Source organism: Scyliorhinus torazame, chromosome 1 (assembly GCF_047496885.1).
Source record: "Scyliorhinus torazame isolate Kashiwa2021f chromosome 1, sScyTor2.1, whole genome shotgun sequence".
NCBI lineage: Eukaryota > Metazoa > Chordata > Chondrichthyes > Carcharhiniformes > Scyliorhinidae > Scyliorhinus > Scyliorhinus torazame.
The window spans coordinates 380480090-380501614 of NC_092707.1; the positions used below are offsets into that span (position 1 = coordinate 380480090).

Consider the following 21525-nt stretch of genomic DNA (forward strand, 5'->3'; position numbering starts at 1 on the left):
TGATCCCAAAGCCATCTTGCAGCCAATGAAATACTTTTTGAACTGTGGTCACTGTTAGAACGTGGAATGTACCAGCCAATTTATGCACAGTAAGCCCCCACAGACACCAATATGATGCTGACCAGATGTTTCGGTGATGTTGGTTGAAGGATAAATATTGGCCAGGATACAGGGTAGAACCCTTCTTCAAAATAGCAGCAACAGAACAGAACCTTGTTTTCATTTCCCTTTGACACTGCCCTCGCAGTTTTGCCAATTTTATTTCTAAGAATAGATGATGTGCAGAATGGAAATCTGACACCGCAATATAGTAATCTACCGCTCTGAAGCAGAAATACACTTAGTTCGGTACAGGCTTGTCCTTTATTAATGGGTGGGGTTGGGGAGGACACATTTCACAGCCCATCAAGAACAGGGGCAGCACGGTAGCCTTGTGGATAGCACAATTGCTTCACAGCTCCAGGGTCCCAGGTTCGATTCCGGTTTGGGTCACTGTCTGTGCGGAGTCTGCACATCCTCCCCGTGTGTGCGTGGGTTTCCTCCGGGTGCTCCGGTTTCCTCCCACAGTCCAAAGGTGTGCAGGTTAGGTGGATTGGCCATGATAAGTTGCCCTTAGTGTCCAAAATTGCCCTTAGTGTTGGGTGGGGTTACTGGGTTATGGGGATGGGGTGGCGGTGTTGACCTTGGGTGGGGTGCTCTTTCCAAGAGCCGGTGCAGACTTGATGGGCCGAATGGCCTCCTTCTGCACTGTAAATTCTATAAATTCTATAAATCTATTTCACTATTGAGTGCATGAGAAAACAAAACATAATACATCAATGTTTTATTACGGTGTTAAAACAGATGTGCGAGCAGTTAAATAAATACCTTGAATTTGTGAAGCAAGATACTGAGAGAGATGAGGTTCTCTTCATTTGTTTAATCCTGGGGTCCTTTGAAGCTAAGTAAACGTCAAGCGAGGACGATAAACAACTGCTCAAGTTTGCCACGCAAATGCCTGACTGTGCGGAGAATTTCTGCTCTGCACAATTTTATGGAAGTCGGCTTGAAAAGATAATGGTCTGCAGATCGTGACCCTTTTGTTTCCAGCCAGAATATAGGTGATAATTTCCCTGTCAGTCGCACCTGTAAGTATCTGCGCTGGGTCTTATGCACATAATTTGTAAGACATCACCATCTTTCACTCCCAGCATTTTTCTGGAAAACAATGAATTTGTATTATGTGACTATCCTCCACCCACTGCATTTTGCTGGAGAAATAATGAAGTTGTATGATGTGGCTATCCTCCACCGACTGTGTTTTGCTGGAGAAATGATGATTTTGTAATAATGATAATTGCTTATTGTCACAATTTGGCTTTAGTGAAGTTACTGTGAAAAGCCCCTAGTCGCCACATTCCGGCACATGTTCGGGGAGGCCGGTACGGGAATTGAGCCCGCGCTGCTGGCCTTGCTCTGCGTTACAAGTCAGCTGTTTAGCCCACTGTGCTAAACCAGCCCCATGTTATGTGACTATCCTCCACATTTTGTCAGAGAAATCTATCTGCTTTGGTTGGGAGACATTGCTGCAGTTTAGGTGATGAGTTTCATGGGCATCATTCTCCGACCCCCCAGCGGGTTGGAGAATGGCCGTTGGCTGCCGTGAATCCCGCCCCCGCCCCCGCCGAAGTCTCCGGTACCGGAGATTGGGCGGGGACGGGAATCGGGCCGCGCCGGTTGGCGGGCCCCACCGCTCAATTCTCCGGCCCGGATGGGCCGAAGTCCCGCCGAGAAATTGCCTGTCCCGCCGGCGTAAATTAAAGTCGGTATTTACCGGTGGGACAAGGCGGCGTGGGCGGGCTCCGGGGTCCTGGGGGGGGGGGGGGCGCGGGGCGATCTGACCCCGGGGGGTGCCCCCACGGTGGCCTGGCCCGCGATCGGGGCCCACCGATCCGCGGGCGGGCCTGTGCCGTGGGGGCACTCTTTCCCTTCCGCCTCCGCCACGGTCTCCACCATGGCGGAGGTGGAAGAGACTCTCCCCACTGCGCATGCGCGGGAAACTGTCAGCGGCCGCTGACACTCCCGCGCATGCGCCGCCCGGGGATGTCATTTCCGCGCCAGCTGGCGGGGCAACAAACGCCATTTCCACCAGCTGGCGGGGCGGAAATCCCTCCGGCGCCGGCCTAGCCCCTCAATGTCGGGGCTCGGCCCCCAAAGATGCGGAGCATTCCGCACCTTTGGGGTGTCGTGATGCCCGTCTGATTGGCGCCGATTTGGGCGCCAGTCGGCGGACATCGCGCCGTTGGGGGAGAATTTCGCCCCATTTGTTGAAGTTTGCAAATACTTTTTAAAAATGAACTCTGTCAATATTTGCTGCAGTGCACGATTTAAATAGACTCCATTTGCTGAGTGAATGGAATGTTCTTACTGTAAGCAACATGGGAGCTGGTTGTGTGGTGATAATATCATCGGATTGGTAATCCAGAGGTCCACGCTATTGCTCTGGGAACTTGGGTTTGAACCCCACCACGGCAGCTGGTGAAATTTGAATTCATTGAATACAATATGGAATATAAAGCTAGTCTCTGTAATGACAACCTTGAAACTATTGTCAATCTTATTAAAAAAACATCTGACTCACTAATGCCCTTAGGAGGAGTAAACCTGCCTTCCTTACTTGTTGTAGTCTTAAATGTGCTTCCAAACCCACAGCCAAGGGTATCAGGGATGGGCAACAAATGCTGGCCTTGCCAGTGATGCTCACACACCATGAAAGACTAAAGAAAACAGATATATTTACTGTGAGTTCATTCCCACCTCCAATTCATTGGCTGACACAGTGGTGCCAATGGGTGCTATTCCTTTGGGTAGGTTGCGACACAAAATTATTGCTACTTTGGCAGTTAGCTGACAAAATACAGAATTAAATTTGATTTGAGCCCAAATAATAAAACATCTTTGACCCATAAACAGGTAAGGAAAATGTGTAATTTCCTTAAACTTTCTATGGAATCGATAATTGTTTCCAAGAATGTTTGAGAAGGACTTTTAAGAGATTGCATCAATTATAAAAGGGATCAATTGTATTTTTCTTGGATAATGAGAAATTCTGGCCCATGAGACCTGGTGACCCTTGACTTGGAAGAAGTACCAACAGGAAGGAAGTGAAGGCTTTCTGGCTGGCAGACACAAAGGAGAGCTGCAGACACTGGGAGAGCTGGAGATCAGCACACAGATTCAGACGCAAAGTGTCCCAATAGGACACAGTTATCAAATTCTTGGTGTGTTTAGGAGCAAGCCAAGCTCTCTTCAACAGGGTCAGTTTTCTCCTTTGAAGTAAGAGGAAAAATAGAACTCTGGAAGCTCTCGGATAAGTGATGTATAAGCAAGCTAACAAAACAATGAGCACTAAAAGTGGTGTGAATAGATTTAAAAAAATAAATTTAGAGTACCCATTTATTTTTCTCCAATTAAGGGCCATTCACTTACCCTGCACACCTTTTTGGGTTGTGAGGGTGAGACCCACGCAGATACAGGGAGAATGTGCAAACCCCACACGAACAGTGACCCGGGGCTGGGATTGAACCACTGCACCACGCTGCCCATGGTGTGACTAGATAAGACATGCAGAGGAGTTCAGACTTTATGTAAGAGGACCAGATTGTGCTCTGGATTTTATTGGCTGGTTGGTTGAGAAGGAACTCTGGAAAGCTACGGCATCAGGGCAGAGGTGAAGCGAGCGAGGGAGAGTTGGTACACTTTGTCCGTGTTAACTGTATCTGGGATCTCGGATGGAATTCGCCTGCTGTTGAATGCAATTCGAGGGTCAAATTGATTGAGGGGAATGTGTGAGTCTATGAACCAGAGGCTGAGTTGGAAAGACTGAAATTGTACCTGTTGCCACATTTGTGCAGGGTATGTTGTGGGCAGCACGGTAGCATAGTGGTTAGCACAGTTGCTTCACAGCTCCAGGGTCCCAGGTTCATGTCTCAGCTGGGTCACTCTGCGGAGTCTGTACGTTCTCCCCGTGTCTGCGTGGGTTTACTCCGGGTGCTCCGGTTTCCTCCCACAGTCCAAAGATGTGCGGGTTAGGTGGATTGGCCATGTTAAATTGTCTTTAGTGTCCGAAAAATGTTAAGTGGGGGTTACTGGGTTATGGGGATAGGATAGATACATGGGCTTGAGTAGGGTGCTCTTTGTAAGGGCCGGTGCAGACTCGATGGGCCGAATGGCCTCCTTCTGCACTGTAAATTCTTTGATAATTGTTGGTGATGTAAGACGCATCTTTGTTGTATCTGCTATTTAAACAGAATGTATCTTTTTATTTGAACTATCATTTGCCTGTTAATTCATGCTAAATTTGCCTTGCATATAGCATGCATCTGCCACCCTCCAAATGAATCATTTTGTGGTCAGTGAGAAAGAAACTCGCAAAAGGTAGCAAAGAAAGAAATCTAGAATCAATTTGTCTTCATATATAAAAGATTTGTCAATCACACTTCCGGCATCCTTTGCTGTATATGTGCATATTTTACTGTTACATTGTTTTAATAAGTTGAAATGCCCAGGTTGTTTAATCTTTCTTGGAAAGCAGTCAGGCATTTTGTCCTGGGTTCTTCAGATGTTTCCCACTCAAAACCTAAAATGAACAGGCCCTTGCCAATCTCTGGTTGACTTCAGCAATTTAGGAGCAGATATGGTGACTTGCATTCCCACAAATAACACTCAATTAGAGATATGGCAGGTGAGCAGAACAACTAGACAACAAATTCAGAGAATTGCGAAGGAAGGCCCTCTTATCTTTCTTTATAAATGTGTGTGTGCATGTTCGTTGACTACTTATTTTGTTGTACTATTGCCTATCCTGTGGTATTGTTTGTTAATAAGATCTAAGCTGGTTGAAGCAGAAACCAAGCCAAAGAGCTTTTCTTTATTGATAGAGTTTATTGACTTCTCACAGCTCTCTTCCCACATCACGGGCAGCATGGTAGCACAGTGGTTAGCACTATGACTTCACAGCACCAGGGTCCCAGGTTCGATTCCGGCTTGGGTCACTGTCTGTGCGGAGTCTGCACGTTCTCCCCGTGTCTGCGTGGGTTTCCTCCGGATGCTCCGGTTTCCTCCCACAAGTCCCGAAAGACGTGCTGTTAGGTGAATTGGACATTCTGAATTCTCCCTCAGTGTACCCGAACAGTTGCCGGTGTGTGGCGACTAGGGGCTTTTCACAGTAACTTCATTGCAGTGTTAATGTAAGCCTACTTGTGACAATAAAGATTAGAAAGATTAAAGATAAATATAAAGACATAGCCCAGTTCAAAACAAAATTGTTTACAGGATGTGGGTGCCGCTGGTTCGGCAGCATCCATTGCTCATCCCTAGTTTCCCTTCAGAAGGTGGTGGTGAGTTGCCTTCTTGGACCACTGCAGTCCTTGAGGTGTATTGGGGCAGCACGGTAGCACAGTGGTTAGCACAGTTGCTTCACAGCTCTAGGTTCCCGATTCAATTCCCGGCTTGGGTCACTGTCTGTGTGGAGTCTGCACGTTCTCCCCGTGTGTGCGTGGGTTTCCTCCGGGTTCTCCGGTTTCATTTCACCATCCAAAAATGTGCGGGTTAGGTGGATTGGCCACGCTAAATTGCCCTTAGTGTCCAAAAAGGTTAAGTGGGGATACTGGGTTACGGAATAGAGTGGAGGTGTGGGCTTGGGTAGGGTGCTCTTTCCAAGGGCCGGTGCAGACACGATGGGCCGAATGGCTTCCGTCAGCATTGTAAATTCTATGAGTCTATAGATACACCCACTGTGCTGTTAGGGCTGTTAGGGATATTGCCCCAGCGACAGTAAAGTTCCAAGTCAGGGTGGTGAGTGACTTGGAGGGAAACCTGCAGGTGGTGAGGTTCCCAGGTATCTACTGCTCTTGTCCTTCTAGATGGTAGTGGTCGTGGGTTTGGAAGCTGAGGAACCTTGGTGGGTTACTGCAGTGCATCTTGTAGATGGTACACACGGCTGCCACTGTTCGTCGGTGGTGGAGGGTTTAAATGTTTGTGGAAGAGACGGCAATCAAGCGCTCTGTCCTGGATGTTGTAAAGCTTCAGGAGTATTGTTGGAGCTGCACTCATCCAGGCAAGTGGAGAGTATTCCATTACACTCCTGACTTGCGCCTTGTAAATGATGGACAGGTTTTGGGCAGGTCAGCAGGTGAGTTACTCGCCGTAGGACTCCTAGCCTTTGACCTGCCCTGGTAACCACAGTATTTATATGGCTAGTCCAGTTCAGTTTCTTATTAATGGTAACCCCCCAGGATGTTTAAAAAATGTTTTAAAAAAAATTCTCCTCCTTTTTCACATTTTCTCCCACATTTACATCCATCAACAATAAACAATAATCAGCAAGATATGTCCGTCCCCATAATAACATCGATCCCATCTACCCACCAACCCCCGAACCTCAACCTGCATGTTTACATAAACAAATGACAAAAAGGAATCAGGGATTACCCGTAGTCACCCTTAATCTTACACAGCTCCCACCCCCCCACCCCAGGTCTCCAGCTCCTCCCGTCCACTGCCTCTTGTAAAACTCCTCCTCCCAACCTCGGTTCCTTCCCCCCAACTTTCCACCCCGGCTAGACCACTCGGACCCTGTTCTGCCAGGCTCCGATAGCCGCAGCCCCTCCCCCCACCTCACTCCCGTTCACTGGCCGGCTTAAACCGGCCAGCGTGGAGGCCCCCGCCCGGGTCCCTTTCCCACTTGCCCGGCCCTAGGAAAGCCCAAAGATCCCCTTTTAGCACACACACCCCGCATATCCACCTACACCCCAAAGAACTCTCATTTCGAGTGAAAGTCCCGTCCCTTCCCTTGTCCAAATATATACCACATTGGCTCCTTTAATTTCTACACCCGTGCGCAGTGATACAAAAAAGAAGAAAATACAGTCATGAGGTTACATCGGCACATGGCCATTCCTCAATTTGTCAGTTCTGCCACAGTCCTTCTGCTTTCGCAAACTCCTCCGCTGCTTCCGCCATTCCAAAATAAAAGTCCCTGAGCTTGTAAGTCAACCTCAGCTTCGCTGGATATACAATGCCGCACCGCACCTTGCTAATGTACAGTGCCCTCTTCACCCGGTTGAAGGCAGCTCGCCTCCTTGTCAGCTCCACCGTAAAGTCCTGGTATACACGTATACCAGCTCCAGCCCACTGCACCACCCGCCTCTGCTTGGCCCAGCTCAGGACCTTCTCCTTCACCCTGTACCTACGGAAGCACAGAGTCACTGCCCTTGGCGGCTCACTCGCCTTTGGTACAGGCCTCCACGACCGATGAGCCCGATCCAGTTCATATCGGGAGGGATCCTCCCCCTCCCCCAATAGTTTTCCCAGCATCGCGGCAAAATACTCAGTCATCAGAACATAAGATAAGAACATAAGAACTAGGAGCAGGAGTAGGCCATCTGGCCCCTCGAGCCTGCTCCACCATTCAATGAGATCATGGCTGATCTTTTGTGGACTCAGCTCCACTTTCCGGCCCGAACACCATAACCCTTAATCCCTTTATTCTTCAAAAAACTATCTATCTTTATCTTAAAAACATTTAATGAAGAAGCCTCTACTGCTTCACTGGGCAAGGAATTCCATAGATTCACAACCCTTTGGGTGAAGAAGTTCCTCCTAAACTCAGTCCTAAATCTACTTCCCCTTATTTTGAGGCTATGCCCCCTAGTTCTGCTTTTACCCGCCAGTGGAAACAACCTGCCCGCATCTATCCTATCTATTCCCTTCATAATCTTATATGTTTCTATAAGATCCCCCCTCATCCTTCTAAATTCCAACGAGTACAGTCCCAGTCTACTCAACCTCTCCTCGTAATCCAACCCCTTCAGCTCTGGGATTAACCTAGTGAATCTCCTCTGCACACCCTCCAGTGCCAGTACGTCCTTTCTCAAGTAAGGAGACCAAAACTGAACACAATACTCCAGGTGTGGCCTCACTAACACCTTATACAATTGCAGCATAACGTCCCTAGTCTTAAACTCCATCCCTCTAGCAATGAAGGACAAAATTCCATTTGCCTTCTTAATCACCTGTTGCACCTGAAAACCAACTTTCTGCGACTCATGCACTAGCACACCCAGGTCTCTCTGCACAGCAGCATGTTTTAATATTTTATCATTTAAATAATAATCCCTTTTGCTGTTATTCCTACCAAAATGGATAACCTCACATTTGTCAACATTGTATTCCATCTGCCAGACCCTAGCCCATTCACTTAGCCTATCTAAATCCCTCTGCAGACTTCCAGTATCCTCTGCACTTTTTGCTTTACCACTTATCTTAGTGTCGTCTGCAAACTTGGACACATTGCCCTTGGTCCCCAACTCCAAATCATCTATGTAAATTGTGACCAGTTGTGGGCCCAACACTGATCCCTGAGGGACGCCACTAGCTACTGATTGCCAACCAGAGAAACACCCATTAATCCCCACTCTTTGCTTTCTATTAGTTAACCAATCCTCGATCCATGCTACTACTTTCCCCTTAATGCCATGCATCTTTATCTTATGCAACAACCTTTTGTGTGGCACCTTGTCAAAGGCTTTCTGGAAATCCAGATATACCACATCCATTGGCTCCCCGTTATCTACCGCACTGTTAATGTCCTCAAAAAATTCCACTAAATTAGTTAGGCACGACCTGCCCTTTATGAACCCATGCTGCGTCTGTCCAATGGGACAATTTCCATCCAGATGCCTCGCTATTTCTTCCTTGATGACAGATTCCAGCATCTTCCCTACTACCGAAGTTAAGCTCACTGGCCTATAATTACCCGCTTTCTGCCTACCTCCTTTTTTAAACAGTGGTGTCACGTTTGCTAATTTCCAATCCGCCGGGACCACCCCAGAGTCTAGTGAATTTTGGTAAATTATCACTAGTGCATTTTCAATTTCCCTAGCCATCTCTTTTAGCACTCTGGGTTGCATTCCATCAGGGCCAGGAGACTTGTCTACCTTTAGCCCCATTAGCTTGCCCATCACTACCTCCTTGGTGATATCAATCCTCTCAAGGTCCTCGCCTGTCATAGCCTCATTTCCATCAGTCACTGGCATGTTATTTGTGTCTTCCACTGTGAAGACCGACCAAAAAACCTGTTCAGTTCCTCAGCCATTTCCTCATCTCCCATTATTAAATCTCCCTTCTCATCCTCTAAAGGACCAATATTTACCTTAGCCACTCTTTTTTGTTTTATGTATTTGTAGAAACTTTTACTATCTGTTTTTATATTCTGAGAAAGTTTACTCTCATAATCTATCTTACTCTTCTTTATAGCTTTTTTAGTAGCTTTCTGTTGCCCCCTAAAGATTTCCCAGTCCTCTAGTCTCCCACTGATCTTTGCTACTTTGTATGTTTTTTCCTTCAATTTGATACTCTCCCTTATTTCCTTAGATATCCACGGTCGATTTTCCCTCTTTTTACCGTCCTTCCTTTTTGTTGGTATAAACCTTTGCTGGGCACTGTGAAAAATCACTTGGAAGGTTCTCCACTGTTCCTCAACTGTTTCACCATAAAGTCTTTGCTCCCAGTCTACCTTAGCTAGTTCTTCTCTCATCCCATTGTAATCTCCTTTGTTTAAGCACAAAACACTCGTGCTTGATTTTACCTTCTCACCCTCCATCTGTATTTTAAATTCCACCATATTGTGATCGCTCCTTCCAAGAGGATCCCTAACTATGAGATCCTGAATCAATCCTGTCTCATTACACAGGACCAGATCCAGGACCGCTTGTTCCCTCGTAGGTTCCATTACATACTGTTCGAGGAAACTATCGCGGATACATTCTATAAACTCCTCCTCAAGGCTGCCTTGACCGACCTGGTTAAACCAATCAACATGTAGATTAAAATCCCCCATGATAACTGCTGTACCATTTCTACATGCATCTGTTATTTCTTTGTTTATTGCCTGCCCCACCATAATGTTAGTATTTGGTGGCCTATAGATTACTCCTATCAGTGACTTTTTCGCCTTACTATTCCTGATTTCCACCCAAATGGATTCAACCTTATCCTCCATAGCACCAAAGTCGGCTTTGGTCCTTCAACTCCTTCGGGCAGCCCCACAATCCTCAAATTCTGTCGCCTGGATCTGTTTTCCAGGTCTTTCATTTTTCCTCGCAGATCCTTGTTAGTATCCATCACCTTCCGCATCTCTTTCCCCATCGAGGCAAGTTGATCCCCGTGCTGCAATAACGTCTCCTCCACTTCCTTCAGCGCCTCCCTTGCTCTCGCACCTCCGCCACTGCGCTAGCCACCTCCGTCCTCATCAGGGAAACCGCCTCCTCCACCAGCACACTCAAAACCTCCCTCATCTCCTTCCTCACCGTCTCCATGCATTTAGCAATCTGCGCCAACTGCGTTTCAAATTCCGCAGCCATCACCTTAGTTATTTCTTCAGCCGTAAGCAGTGCGGCCTTCCCTGGTGCTCCAGCCTTCATTTCTCCTGGTGACCCCGCGGTGACCTTTCCACTCCCCGACGGACCTCCAGCTGTTTTTTGGGGGTTTTTTTCCGGCCGTTTTCTTGCACACCCTCGACATTTTCCTTTGTTCTTTTTTTCCTCCTGTGTCTTCACTGTGCCTCCTCCGTGCCTTCTCCCTGCTTCTGCCGCCTCCGTGGACCCTGGAACTGGGCTTAAAGCCCCGAAAATGCCGTTGCCGAACGGGAGCCCTCCATTGTGCGGCCGCCTCCCGCCCGCCGTCACCGGAAGTCAACCCCCAGGATGTTGATTGTAGGGAATTCAGCGATGGTAATGCCATTGAATGTCCCAGATATCCCCTATTTATATGTGCTCAACGACAAAACCCATCATCTGTTTCTCTTAATTGTAATAATGTAATGGACATGACATTAATAACCGTAACAATGTGAGGGACATGACATTAACATTGTCACATTGCCTACAGTAAGTTGGGCAATGCCCTGTTTATATTATGTGTGCTAATGCACAGAGTATTATTTTGTAACAATGTAAACTCTGCATTTTCCCTTTAGGGGCACTGTTATAACCTGCCTACTTACCATTGGCTGGGGACTAATGACAATCCCACAATCCTGTGGGAGTATGAGCTTCCCCAATGAGGGGGGCGGAGAAACCATTAGTAAACTCCAAGTATAAATAAAGCTGGCCAGTTTGGAAACAGCAGGAAGGACTGTGCAGCAAGGGAAGTTGCTGCTGCTGTTATATATATATGTTATTGTAAATAAATGTTATTACTTTGTATCCTTAAAACTCGTGCTGGATTCGTCGTGGCCCTCACAAAACTAGCGACGAGGATGGGATGTTATAACCTGCCTACTTACCAATGGCTGGGGACTAATGACAATCCCACAATCCTGTGGGAGTATGAGCTTCCCCAATGAGGGGGGGGGGGGGGCGGAGAAACCATTAGTGAACTCCAAGTATAAATAAAACTGGCCAGTTTGGAAACAGCAGGAAGGAGTGTGCAGCAAGGGAAGTTGCTGCTGCTGCTGTTATATATATATGTTATTGTAAATAAATGTTATTACTTTGTATCCTTAAAACTCGTGCTGGATTCGTCGTGGCCCTCACTAAAGGCACAATGTCCAGTTTCTGTAAATAGTTTAATCAAAGGGTATTTTCTGTTAATTTCTTAACTCACAGGATATGGGAATTACTGGAAAGCTACACTTATTGGAGATCTCTAATTGCCTGTAATAAGATGGTGGGGAGCCACCTTTGTGGCTACTTCAGAGAGTCAACCACATTACTGTAGGCCTGGGGGAGGGGAGAGGCGGTGGTTTAGCTCAGTTGGCTGGACGGCTGGTTTGTGGTGTAGAGCAACTCCAACAGTGCAGGTTCAATTCCCGTACCAGCTGATGTTACTCATGAAGACTCCGCCTTCTCAACGTTGCCATTCATCTGCGGTGTGGTTATCATCGAGTTAAATCACCACCAGTCAGCTCTCTCTCAAAGGGAAGAGCAGCTAATGGTCCTCTGGCATCATTTACTGTGGGTCTGGAGTTACGTTTATACCAGAGCAGGTTTCCTTACCTAGAGGACCCTAATGAACCAGTTGGGTTGTGACAACAATCTGATCGTTTCATGGTCGCCATTACTGATACTAGCTTTTTAAATTCCAGATATATTCAAATAACTGAACGCAATTTGCAAATTGCCAAGGTGCGATTTGAACCAGCGACTCTGAGAGACCTGGAATACTCAGTGTGACCATTCTACTCCCCCCCCCCCACCCCCCTCCCCCTCCCCCAGTATTGGCGGGTACTTGCAAAGCCCAAAGCTGCCCCTCAGAGGAAGATGAAACATCCTGGAAAGTTTTAACTTATTGAAAAAAATGTCACAACAAAATATGCACATGTGTAGCACATAACGCCTGAGGTGTGATTGACAAATCCTAAACTTCTAGATAGGAGGACAGATTAATTGTACATTTCTTTGTTTGGTGCCTTCATGGTCTTAACCACACCTGCCGGAAATGGAAAGCAAAGCAAGCAGTTGTTTGTATGGGGAAAAGTATGCCTTATTTCATATGCACCATGTTGGCTGTAGGTTTGTTTATACTTGTACAAATGAACCCCAGATGTACGTCTGCAAACGTTTCCTGTTCATTTCACCGACTGTCAGGAAATGGAGTAAAATTGAGATACAAGACGTTTTTTTTTAAAATAAAACTGCTTCAATGGCATGTCAGATTGTTGAATTGCTATTCGTAGCAGGTGTCTGCATGGTGAGCATTGAGCTCTGATATCTTTTGTTACCGCAGAACAGAATGTTGCCTTCAAATCAAGTGTAGCCGGTGGATTTGCAGCGCAGACGTCACTGAAACTCTGGACCTCAGTGTGGAGAATTGCTGATTTCTATGAAGAAGAGAGGAATTGCAAATGCTGCAAACGAGCTCCCTTTTGTTGCATTTGCAGGATCTGGAACCTTATTAATAATATTTAACGCTCACCAGCTGAGTGAGCCACACAGCCTCTATCCGTTGGTATAAAGCAGTCAGATGAAAAAGCAGGAAACTTTTATTCAACCATTTAAATGATTGAGACTGTTGCAAATTTCAGATCTGCCCAAGACATTCTCCCTGAATTTAGTAATCAGTATCCTAGATATGCGGTATGAAATCAGGGATAAGAGAGGTCCCGCTTGTTTGAGTGGCTTATAATCCGAGGAAATGACGTGATATGTGTATGTTCCTCCAACCTCTGCTGTGTAGTGTTACGGGGAGAATACAAGAGAATGACATTCAGTGAATTGCTCATTTGGGGAGACGGTGCTGACAAGATGGGCTGAATGGTTTCCTTCTGCACTTCAGCGATTTTGTGACCCTGATGAATGCTGAAGTGAAAAGAGGTCCACGTTCTTGGGGAGGCCAAAACCGGGGAGCAGAAATATAAGACAGTCGGCATGCATTGAGTAGGGCAACCCGAGAAAAACCCACTTTACCCAAAGAGTGGTTAGAATGTGCAAGGAGTGTTTGAGACCAATAAAGTTAGATATATGTAAAAGGGTGGATGGAAGGATATGCTGTTAGGGTCAGATGAAAAGGGGTATGAGAAGGTTTGTATAGGGTAATGAACGCTAGCACTGACCAGTTGGGTCGTATTGCCTGATTCTGTGCTGTAAAGCCCGCACAATTCCACATAATGTATTGTCGAGAAGCTGGGTTAACCTGCAACACACATTTGCTCAAAAAGAACATGGACTTTAGGCTCCTATCTTTGTTTGATGATTCCCAAAGCATAAAATGGTACACTACCACTATGAATGGGTCAAAAACGGTTTGTTGTCTTTCTGATCAATCCCAGCTGGAATCTGGTCGGCTCCACTTTAATGTGTGGACTTCTGCAGCAGGCTTCACGACTGAACAATAATGTGTGTTGTTTCTGTCCCTTTGTTGCCTCAGTGTACAAGGCATTGAAGCTTGACCTCCAATCCCTTCCTGTGCAGGAGTTGACCAATTGGAGTTGACAGCTAGCTGGTGGGACACCCTCCCTTTTACTGGGTGGAGAAGTCACCGTTATCCAGCCCCTAGCTTGTGTACATGAATTTGGTTACTGTTAACATCTCAAGTATGAATGACTATTGGAAGTAACTGAAACTTGACCACAAAGCACCTCTTGCCCAAGATTGTCAAGGATAGCGGTTTGACTTATAAGCTCCCAGAGAAGCTTGTTAACAGAGCAATCCTCTCTTTGTCCTAGAGGCTGCATGTTGCTCCTCCATTAATCCATTGGCCCTGAAATGATGGTTACATTTAAAAGCAGCACTTTAATACAAATTATCCATAAAACATCACCCATGCCATAATGAACAAAAGTTCTAAAATGCGACAAGATGCGAAAATACAATTGGTATGTAGGGTCATCCCTTTTAAATTAGGTTTCTTCAAGTATCCTCATTCGGGAATGTTGAAATTCTTAACTAGCATATCTCATTAGAATATACAGAATAGTGAAGGAAAAGGTAAGATTGGTGACTTTGCTGTCCACAGCTTCCCCTGGGTGTAATATTCTTCATGTGGCTGCTTTTCACACTTGGAACCTATCTTTGATCTGATGTTCCATGTGGGAACCTTGCCTTGCAGAATAATAAGGATCATCTTGGTGTACCAGGTTTAACAAACAGTTTATAGTGAACGTTGTTGCTTTGCAAGAATGGAACATCGGTTTGGATTAAAAGACAAAGATTTTCTCTCTACGATTTTACAAGATGCCATTTTCTTTTTCCATAATACAAGAAAAAGACGCACTTCTGACCATATGGGTGGAATTTTGACCCCACGTTAGTCATCAGCGTAAATGGCAACTCGGGCGTAAAATGCTGTGAGTGTTGGGAAACGAGATTCTCCCCAGCGAAATCTTGTTTCCCAAGTTTCCACGTCCCCCCCACCCGTGACATAATGAGGTTTCCACCCAGGAGCCTGTCTACTAGTTATTCCCACTGAAACATGTGTGTCTGCGCTGATGGAGGGTGGTGGGTTCTATTAGAAATCTAGTGCTAGGAAACAGATAGTTGACAGTAACTTTGAAATTTAAAAAAAAGTATTTAAAAAAAAGACAAATTTTAATTTTAATTAATTGACGCAATGTCAGTTAGAGGGGTGCTGTGCTCTGACTGTGAGATGTGGCAGGTCCGGGAGGCTTCCAGCGTCCCGGATGGCTTCATCTGCAGAAAGTGCACCCAACTGCAGCTCCTCACAGACCGCATGGTTCGGTTGGAGCAGCAATTGGATGCACTTAGGAGCATGCAGGTGGCGGAAAGCGTCATAGATCGCAGTTATGTAAGTGTGGTCACACCCAAGGTGCAGGCAGAGAAATGGGTGACCACCAGAAAGGGCAGGCAGTCAGTGCAGGAATCCCCTGTGGTTGTCCCCCTCTCGAACAGATATACCCCTTTGGATACTGTCGGGGGGGATAGCCTATCAGGGGAAAACAGCAGCAGCCAGAGCAGTGGCACCACGGCTGGCTCTGATGTTCAGAAGGGAGGGTCAAAGCGCAGAAGAGTAATAGTTATAGGGGACTCTATAGTCAGGGGCACAGATAGGCGCTTCTGTGGACGTGAAAGAGACTCCAGGATGGTATGTTGCCTCCCTGGTGCCAGGGTCCAGGATGTCTCCGAACGGGTAGAGGGAATCCTGAAGGGGGAGGGCAAACAGGCAGAGGTCGTTGTACATATTGGTACTAACGACATAGGCAGGAAGGGGCATGAGGTCCTGCAGCAGGAGTTCAGGGAGCTAGGCAGAAAGTTAAAAGACAGGACCTCGAGGGTTGTAATCTCGGGATTACTCCCTGTGCCACGTGCCAGTGAGGCTAGAAATAGGAAGATAGAGCAGACAAACACGTGGCTAAACAGCTGGTGTAGGAGGGAGGGTTTCTGTTATCTGGACCACTGGGAGCTCTTCCGGGGCAGGTGTGACCTGTATAAGATGGACGGGTTGCATCTAAACCGGAGAGGCATAAATATCCTGGCCGCGAGGTTTGCTAGTGTCACACGGGAGGGTTTAAACTAGTATGGCAGGGGGGTGGGCACGGGAGCAATAGGTCAGAAGGTGAGAGCATTGAGGGAGAACTAGGGAATAGGGACAGTGTGGCTCTGAGGCAGCGCAGACGGGGAGAAGTTGCTGAACACAGCGGGTCTGGTGGCCTGAAGTGCATATGTTTTAATGCAAGGAGCATTACGGGTAAGGCAGATGAACTTAGAGCTTGGATTACTACTTGGAACTATGATGTTGTTGCCATTACAGAGACCTGGTTGAGGGAAGGGCAGGATTGGCAGCTAAACGTTCCAGGATTTAGATGTTTCAGGCGGGATAGAGGGGGATGTAAAAGGGGAGGCGGAGTTGCGCTACTTGTTCAGGAGAGTATCACAGCTATACAGCGAGAGGACACCTCAGAGGGCAGTGAGGCTATATGGGTAGAGATCAGGAATAAGAAGGGTGCAGTCACAATGTTGGGGGTATACTACAGGCCTCCCAACAGCCAGCGGGAGATAGAGGAGCAGATAGGTAGACAGATTTTGGAAAAGAGTAAAAACAACAGGGTTGTGGTGATGGGAGACTTCAACTTCCCCAATATTGACTGGGACTCACTTAGTGCCAGGGGCTTAGACGGGGCAGAGTTTGTAAGGAGCATCCAGGAGGGCTTCTTAAAACAATATGTAAACAGTCCAACTAGGGAAGGGGCGGTACTGGACCTGGTATTGGGGAATGAGCCCGGCCAGGTGGTAGATGTTTCAGTAGGGGAGCATTTCGGTAACAGTGACCACAATTCAGTAAGTTTTAAAGTACTGGTGGACAAGGATAAGAGTGGTCCGAGGATGAATGTGCTAAATTGGGGGAAGGCTAATTATAACAATATTAGGCGGGAACTGAAGAACATAGATTGGGGGCGGATGTTTGAGGGCAAATCAACATCTGACATGTGGGAGGCTTTTAAGTGTCAGTTGAAAGGAATACAGGACAGGCATGTTCCTGTGAGGAAGAAAGATAAATACGGCAATTTTCGGGAACCTTGGATGACGAGTGATATTGTAGGCCTCGTCAAAAAGAAAAAGGAGGCATTTGTCAGGGCTAAAAGGCTGGGAACAGACGAAGCCTGTGTGGCATATAAGGAAAGTAGGAAGGAACTTAAGCAAGGAGTCAGGAGGGCTAGAAGGGGTCATGAAAAGGCATTGGCAAATAGGGTTAAGGAAAATCCCAAGGCTTTTTACACTTACATAAAAAGCAAGAGGGTAGCCAGGGAAAGGGTTGGCCCACTGAAGGATAGGCAAGGGAATCTATGTGTGGAACCAGAGGAAATGGGCGAGGTACTAAATGAATACTTTGCATCAGTATTCACCAAAGAGAAGGAATTGGTAGATGTTGAGTCTGGAGAAGGGGGTGTAGATAGCCTGGGTCACATTGTGATCCAAAAAGACGAGGTGTTGGGTGTCTTAAAAAATATTAAGGTAGATAAGTCCCCAGGGCCGGATGGGATCTACCCCAGAATACTGAAGGAGGCTGGAGAGGAAATTGCTGAGGCCTTGACAGAAATCTTTGGATCCTCGCTGTCTTCAGGGGATGTCCCGGAGGACTGGAGAATAGCCAATGTTGTTCCTCTGTTTAAGAAGGGTGGCAGGGATAATCCCGGGAACTACAGGCCGGTGAGCCTTACTTCAGTGGTAGGGAAATTACTGGAGAGAATTCTTCGAGACAGGATCTACTCCCATTTGGAAGCAAATGGACGTATTAGTGAGAGGCAGCACGGTTTTGTGAAGGGGAGGTCGTGTCTCACTAACTTGATAGAGTTTTTCGAGGAGGTCACTAAGATGATTGATGCAGGTAGGGCAGTAGATGTTGTCTATATGGACTTCAGTAAGGCCTTTGACAAGGTCCCTCATGGTAGACTAGTACAAAAGGTGAAGTCACACGGGATCAGGGGTGAACTGGCAAGGTGGATACAGAACTGGCTAGGCCATAGAAGGCAGAGGGTAGCAATGGAGGGATGCTTTTCTAATTGGAGGGCTGTGACCAGTGGTGTTCCACAGGGATCAGTGCTGGGACCTTTGCTCTTTGTAGTATATATAAATGATTTGGAGGAAAATGTAACTGGTCTGATTAGTAAGTTTGCAGACGACACAAAGGTTGGTGGAATTGCGGATAGCGATGAGGACTGTCTGAGGATACAGCAGGATTTAGATTGTCTGGAGACTTGGGCGGAGAGATGGCAGATGGAGTTTAACCTGGACAAATGTGAGGTAATGCATTTTGGAAGGGCTAATGCAGGTAGGGAATATACAGTGAATGGTAGAACCCTCAAGAGTATTGAAAGTCAAAGAGATCTAGGAGTACAGGTCCACAGATCACTGAAAGGGGCTACACAGGTGGAGAAGGTAGTCAAGAAGGCATACGGCATGCTTGCCTTCATTGGCCGGGGCATTGAGTATAAGAATTGGCAAGTCATGTTGCAGCTGTATAGAACCTTAGTTAGGCCACACTTGGAGTATAGTGTTCAATTCTGGTCGCCACACTACCAGAAGGATGTGGAGGCTTTAGAGAGGGTGCAGAAGAGATTTACCAGAATGTTGCCTGGTATGGAGGGCATAAGCTATGAGGAGCGGTTGAATAAACTCGGTTTGTTCTCACTGGAACGAAGGAGGTTGAGGGGCGACCTGATAGAGGTATACAAAATTATGAGGGGCATTGACAGAGTGGATAGTCAGAGGCTTTTCCCCAGGATAGAGGGGTCAATTACTAGGGGGCATAGGTTTAAGGTGAGAGGGGCAAAGTTTAGAGTAGATGTACGAGGCAAGTTTTTTACGCAGAGGGTAGTGGGTGCCTGGAACTCACTACCGGAGGAGGTAGTGGAGGCAGGGACGATAGGGACATTTAAGGGGCATCTTGACAAATATATGAATAGGATGGGAATAGAAGGATACGGACCCAGGAAGTGTAGAAGATTGTAGTTTAGTCGGGCAGTATGGTCGGCACGGGCTTGGAGGGCCGAAGGGCCTGTTCCTGTGCTGTACATTTCTTTGTTCTTTGTTTGTTCTTTGGGTGACAGCTGTGACGCCTCCAGCTGTGACGCCTCTTCGATGCTCATCTCCAAGATGTTTCCCTCGAAGCTGCTGGGGTCCGTGGCTTTGAGAGGGCAAGAGGAACGGGTGTTGGGACCCCATGACGTGGCTGGGAGTGAGATTACGGTGGGTGTGTGAGGGGTCTGTTAAGGAGTCCTGGTGAACAGATGAGAAGGCAGACTTACCCTGGCTGTACAAAGAATGTCATTCACCTTCTTCTTGCACTGCATCCCTGTCATCTTATGCAGCGAGCTGGTGCTCACCATGGTCTCCCAGGCAGTGTTGGTAAACTTGCTGGCTGGCCACCTGCCCGTGTGAGGGTAGAAGATGTCACGCCACCGCTCTACCCCATCCAGCATGTTATCCAGGGCTCCCTCAGAGAAACATGGGGTGTCTTCCCTTTGTGGGCGGGAACCTTGTTATGTCACCAACCAGGAGTCATGGAAAATCAGGAAACAAGATCTCGCCGGCGAGAATCTAATTTCCTCTCACAACTTCCTTCAGCCTAACTGAACCACTCAGGTCAATCTTGACTTTGTGCGATAGTGTAGAATCCACAGCCTGTTTTACATCTCATGTGATTTTCAATTGCATTAATGTTAACGTGGATACATATAAAGAGTGATGTATAAGGGGCATCGTTCAACATGACAGTCTACCTCAATGGCCCTTTGAGGTGCGAAGGAATCCATCAAATGTTTTGTCCATCACCTTTCTAGATAACCAGGGATTTTTTTGTGTGTGTGTGCTAGTCTGGCGTCAATAAGGTCAGTCATATGTTTTTCCTTTTTTACAGCGAATTGTTCTCCACAGTGCCAAAATGGAGGGATGTGCCTACGGCCCCAGCTTTGTGTGTGTAAACCAGGCACCAAAGGTAAAGCATGCGAGGAGATGACATCTAGCACTCATTCCACAAACAACCAAAACACTGTGGCACAGGCTCAGCCCATCCCTCAACGGATGCCCCAGCAGACCCTGACACAGAGATTGGTGCAACTTCCACAGAAGATCAGTTCACTGGGCCACATGTCCTTGGCTGTCAAGCAGAAACCTTCCATGATGATTCCCCAGCAGTCTCAGTAAGTCGTGCATTCACTGTGATTTATGAAACATGGAGAAGTGCAGGTACCTGCCTGAATGGACCTTGGCTAGATAGGAAATAGTACTGGATTAACCCACGTTGACTTGGTGAAAAATAATTGAACTGTTAACTCAACACTGCCTTGATTTCAGAAGCGGGTGCTGACCAATGACACGAGGAAGGAATGAGCGGCAAGCTGTCACGTAAACAACATTTGTACCTGGCCCAGGCTGTTTTTAACTTCCCCAAACATTGCTCAGGCACCAAGCAATGGTGACCTGAGGCTCAGTGGGAGGGAGGCAGTGATCAAACAGCAGGGAAGTCCCGCGATCAATCAAAGAGGAGGGCTTGGAACCAGGGATTAACTGGGAGTGGGAAAAGTGCAATGGGTCGGGGTGCAGTCTGCAGACTAGTTGTGGTCTCCGGGAGCGAAGAGCCGCTTGGTTCTGCTTCTCTTTCAAGTTGTTTCCAAGGATGTGATTCGACCTTCCTGGACACATGTCTTGGTAATACCTGTGTAGTTTCACGCATCAGTCAGCAATGGGGAAGGCACTTATCATGCAAGTCGACAATCTTGCAGACACAAAGAACTGGCTTTTCTGAAGGTTTTAAAGCCAGTTTTCCTCAGATTTATGAAGTGAAATAAAACCCTGATATTTTTCATTGAAGCAACAAAAGTGCTCGATACCTAATTTGTGGCTGCCTTTGTGCACCATACAGTGAGCAATCCAGTTACCATTCTTTCTGGGAGAGAGCCCCTTTCGCACTCTCAAACCTTACTGAACTTCAAGGTGTAATTTTTGAGGATCTTTTCCCCCTGTGAAGAATGGGGGTAGTTACAGTGACCGTGACAGTCCTCCTGCACTTGCAGACTAGTTTGTTAATGGGGGCCATCGCAGTCTGATCCTGTCATCCCTCAATGTTAGCACACATGCACTTTCTTGCAGGTATCGCTGGATCATAGAGTCATTACGGCACAGAAGGAGGCCATTCGGCCCTTCGAGTTCATTCCTGCTCACTGTCGAGCTATCCAATCAGTCTCATTCCCCTCCTGCTCTGCCCCTCTAGCCCTATGAGTTAATTTCCCACAAGTGCCCATCCAATTTCTTTTTGAGTTCATTCATTGTCTTTGCTTCCACCCCCCCTCCTAGGCTGCGAGTTCTAGGTCATTAATAGTTGCTGCATAATAAAAGCTCTTCATCCCAATCCTACTGCATCTGTTGCCCACACCCTTAAATCTGTGTCCCATTGTTCCATCAGCCAATGGAAACAGCTTTTCTTTCTCTAGTTTTCCTAAACTTTCAGCGTCACTGACATCTGGGCAGCACGGTAGCATGGTGGTTAGCACAATTGCTTCACAGCTCCAGGGTCCCAGGTTCGATTCCC

At 47.0% G+C, this 21525-nt stretch overlaps 1 protein-coding gene across 6 annotated transcripts in view; it reads left to right on the forward strand.

The window, feature by feature from the left end:
* The window catches only part of ltbp1 (latent transforming growth factor beta binding protein 1), a 533746-nt gene that overhangs the window by 44367 nt on the left and 467854 nt on the right, over positions 1 to 21525 (forward strand). For all 6 annotated transcript variants that reach the window (XM_072512266.1, XM_072512285.1, XM_072512304.1 and 3 more), the window contains exon 3: positions 19855 to 20137. In XM_072512266.1, coding sequence (XP_072368367.1) covers positions 19855 to 20137 — 283 coding nt within the window. The remainder of the gene's footprint in view (positions 1 to 19854; positions 20138 to 21525) is intronic.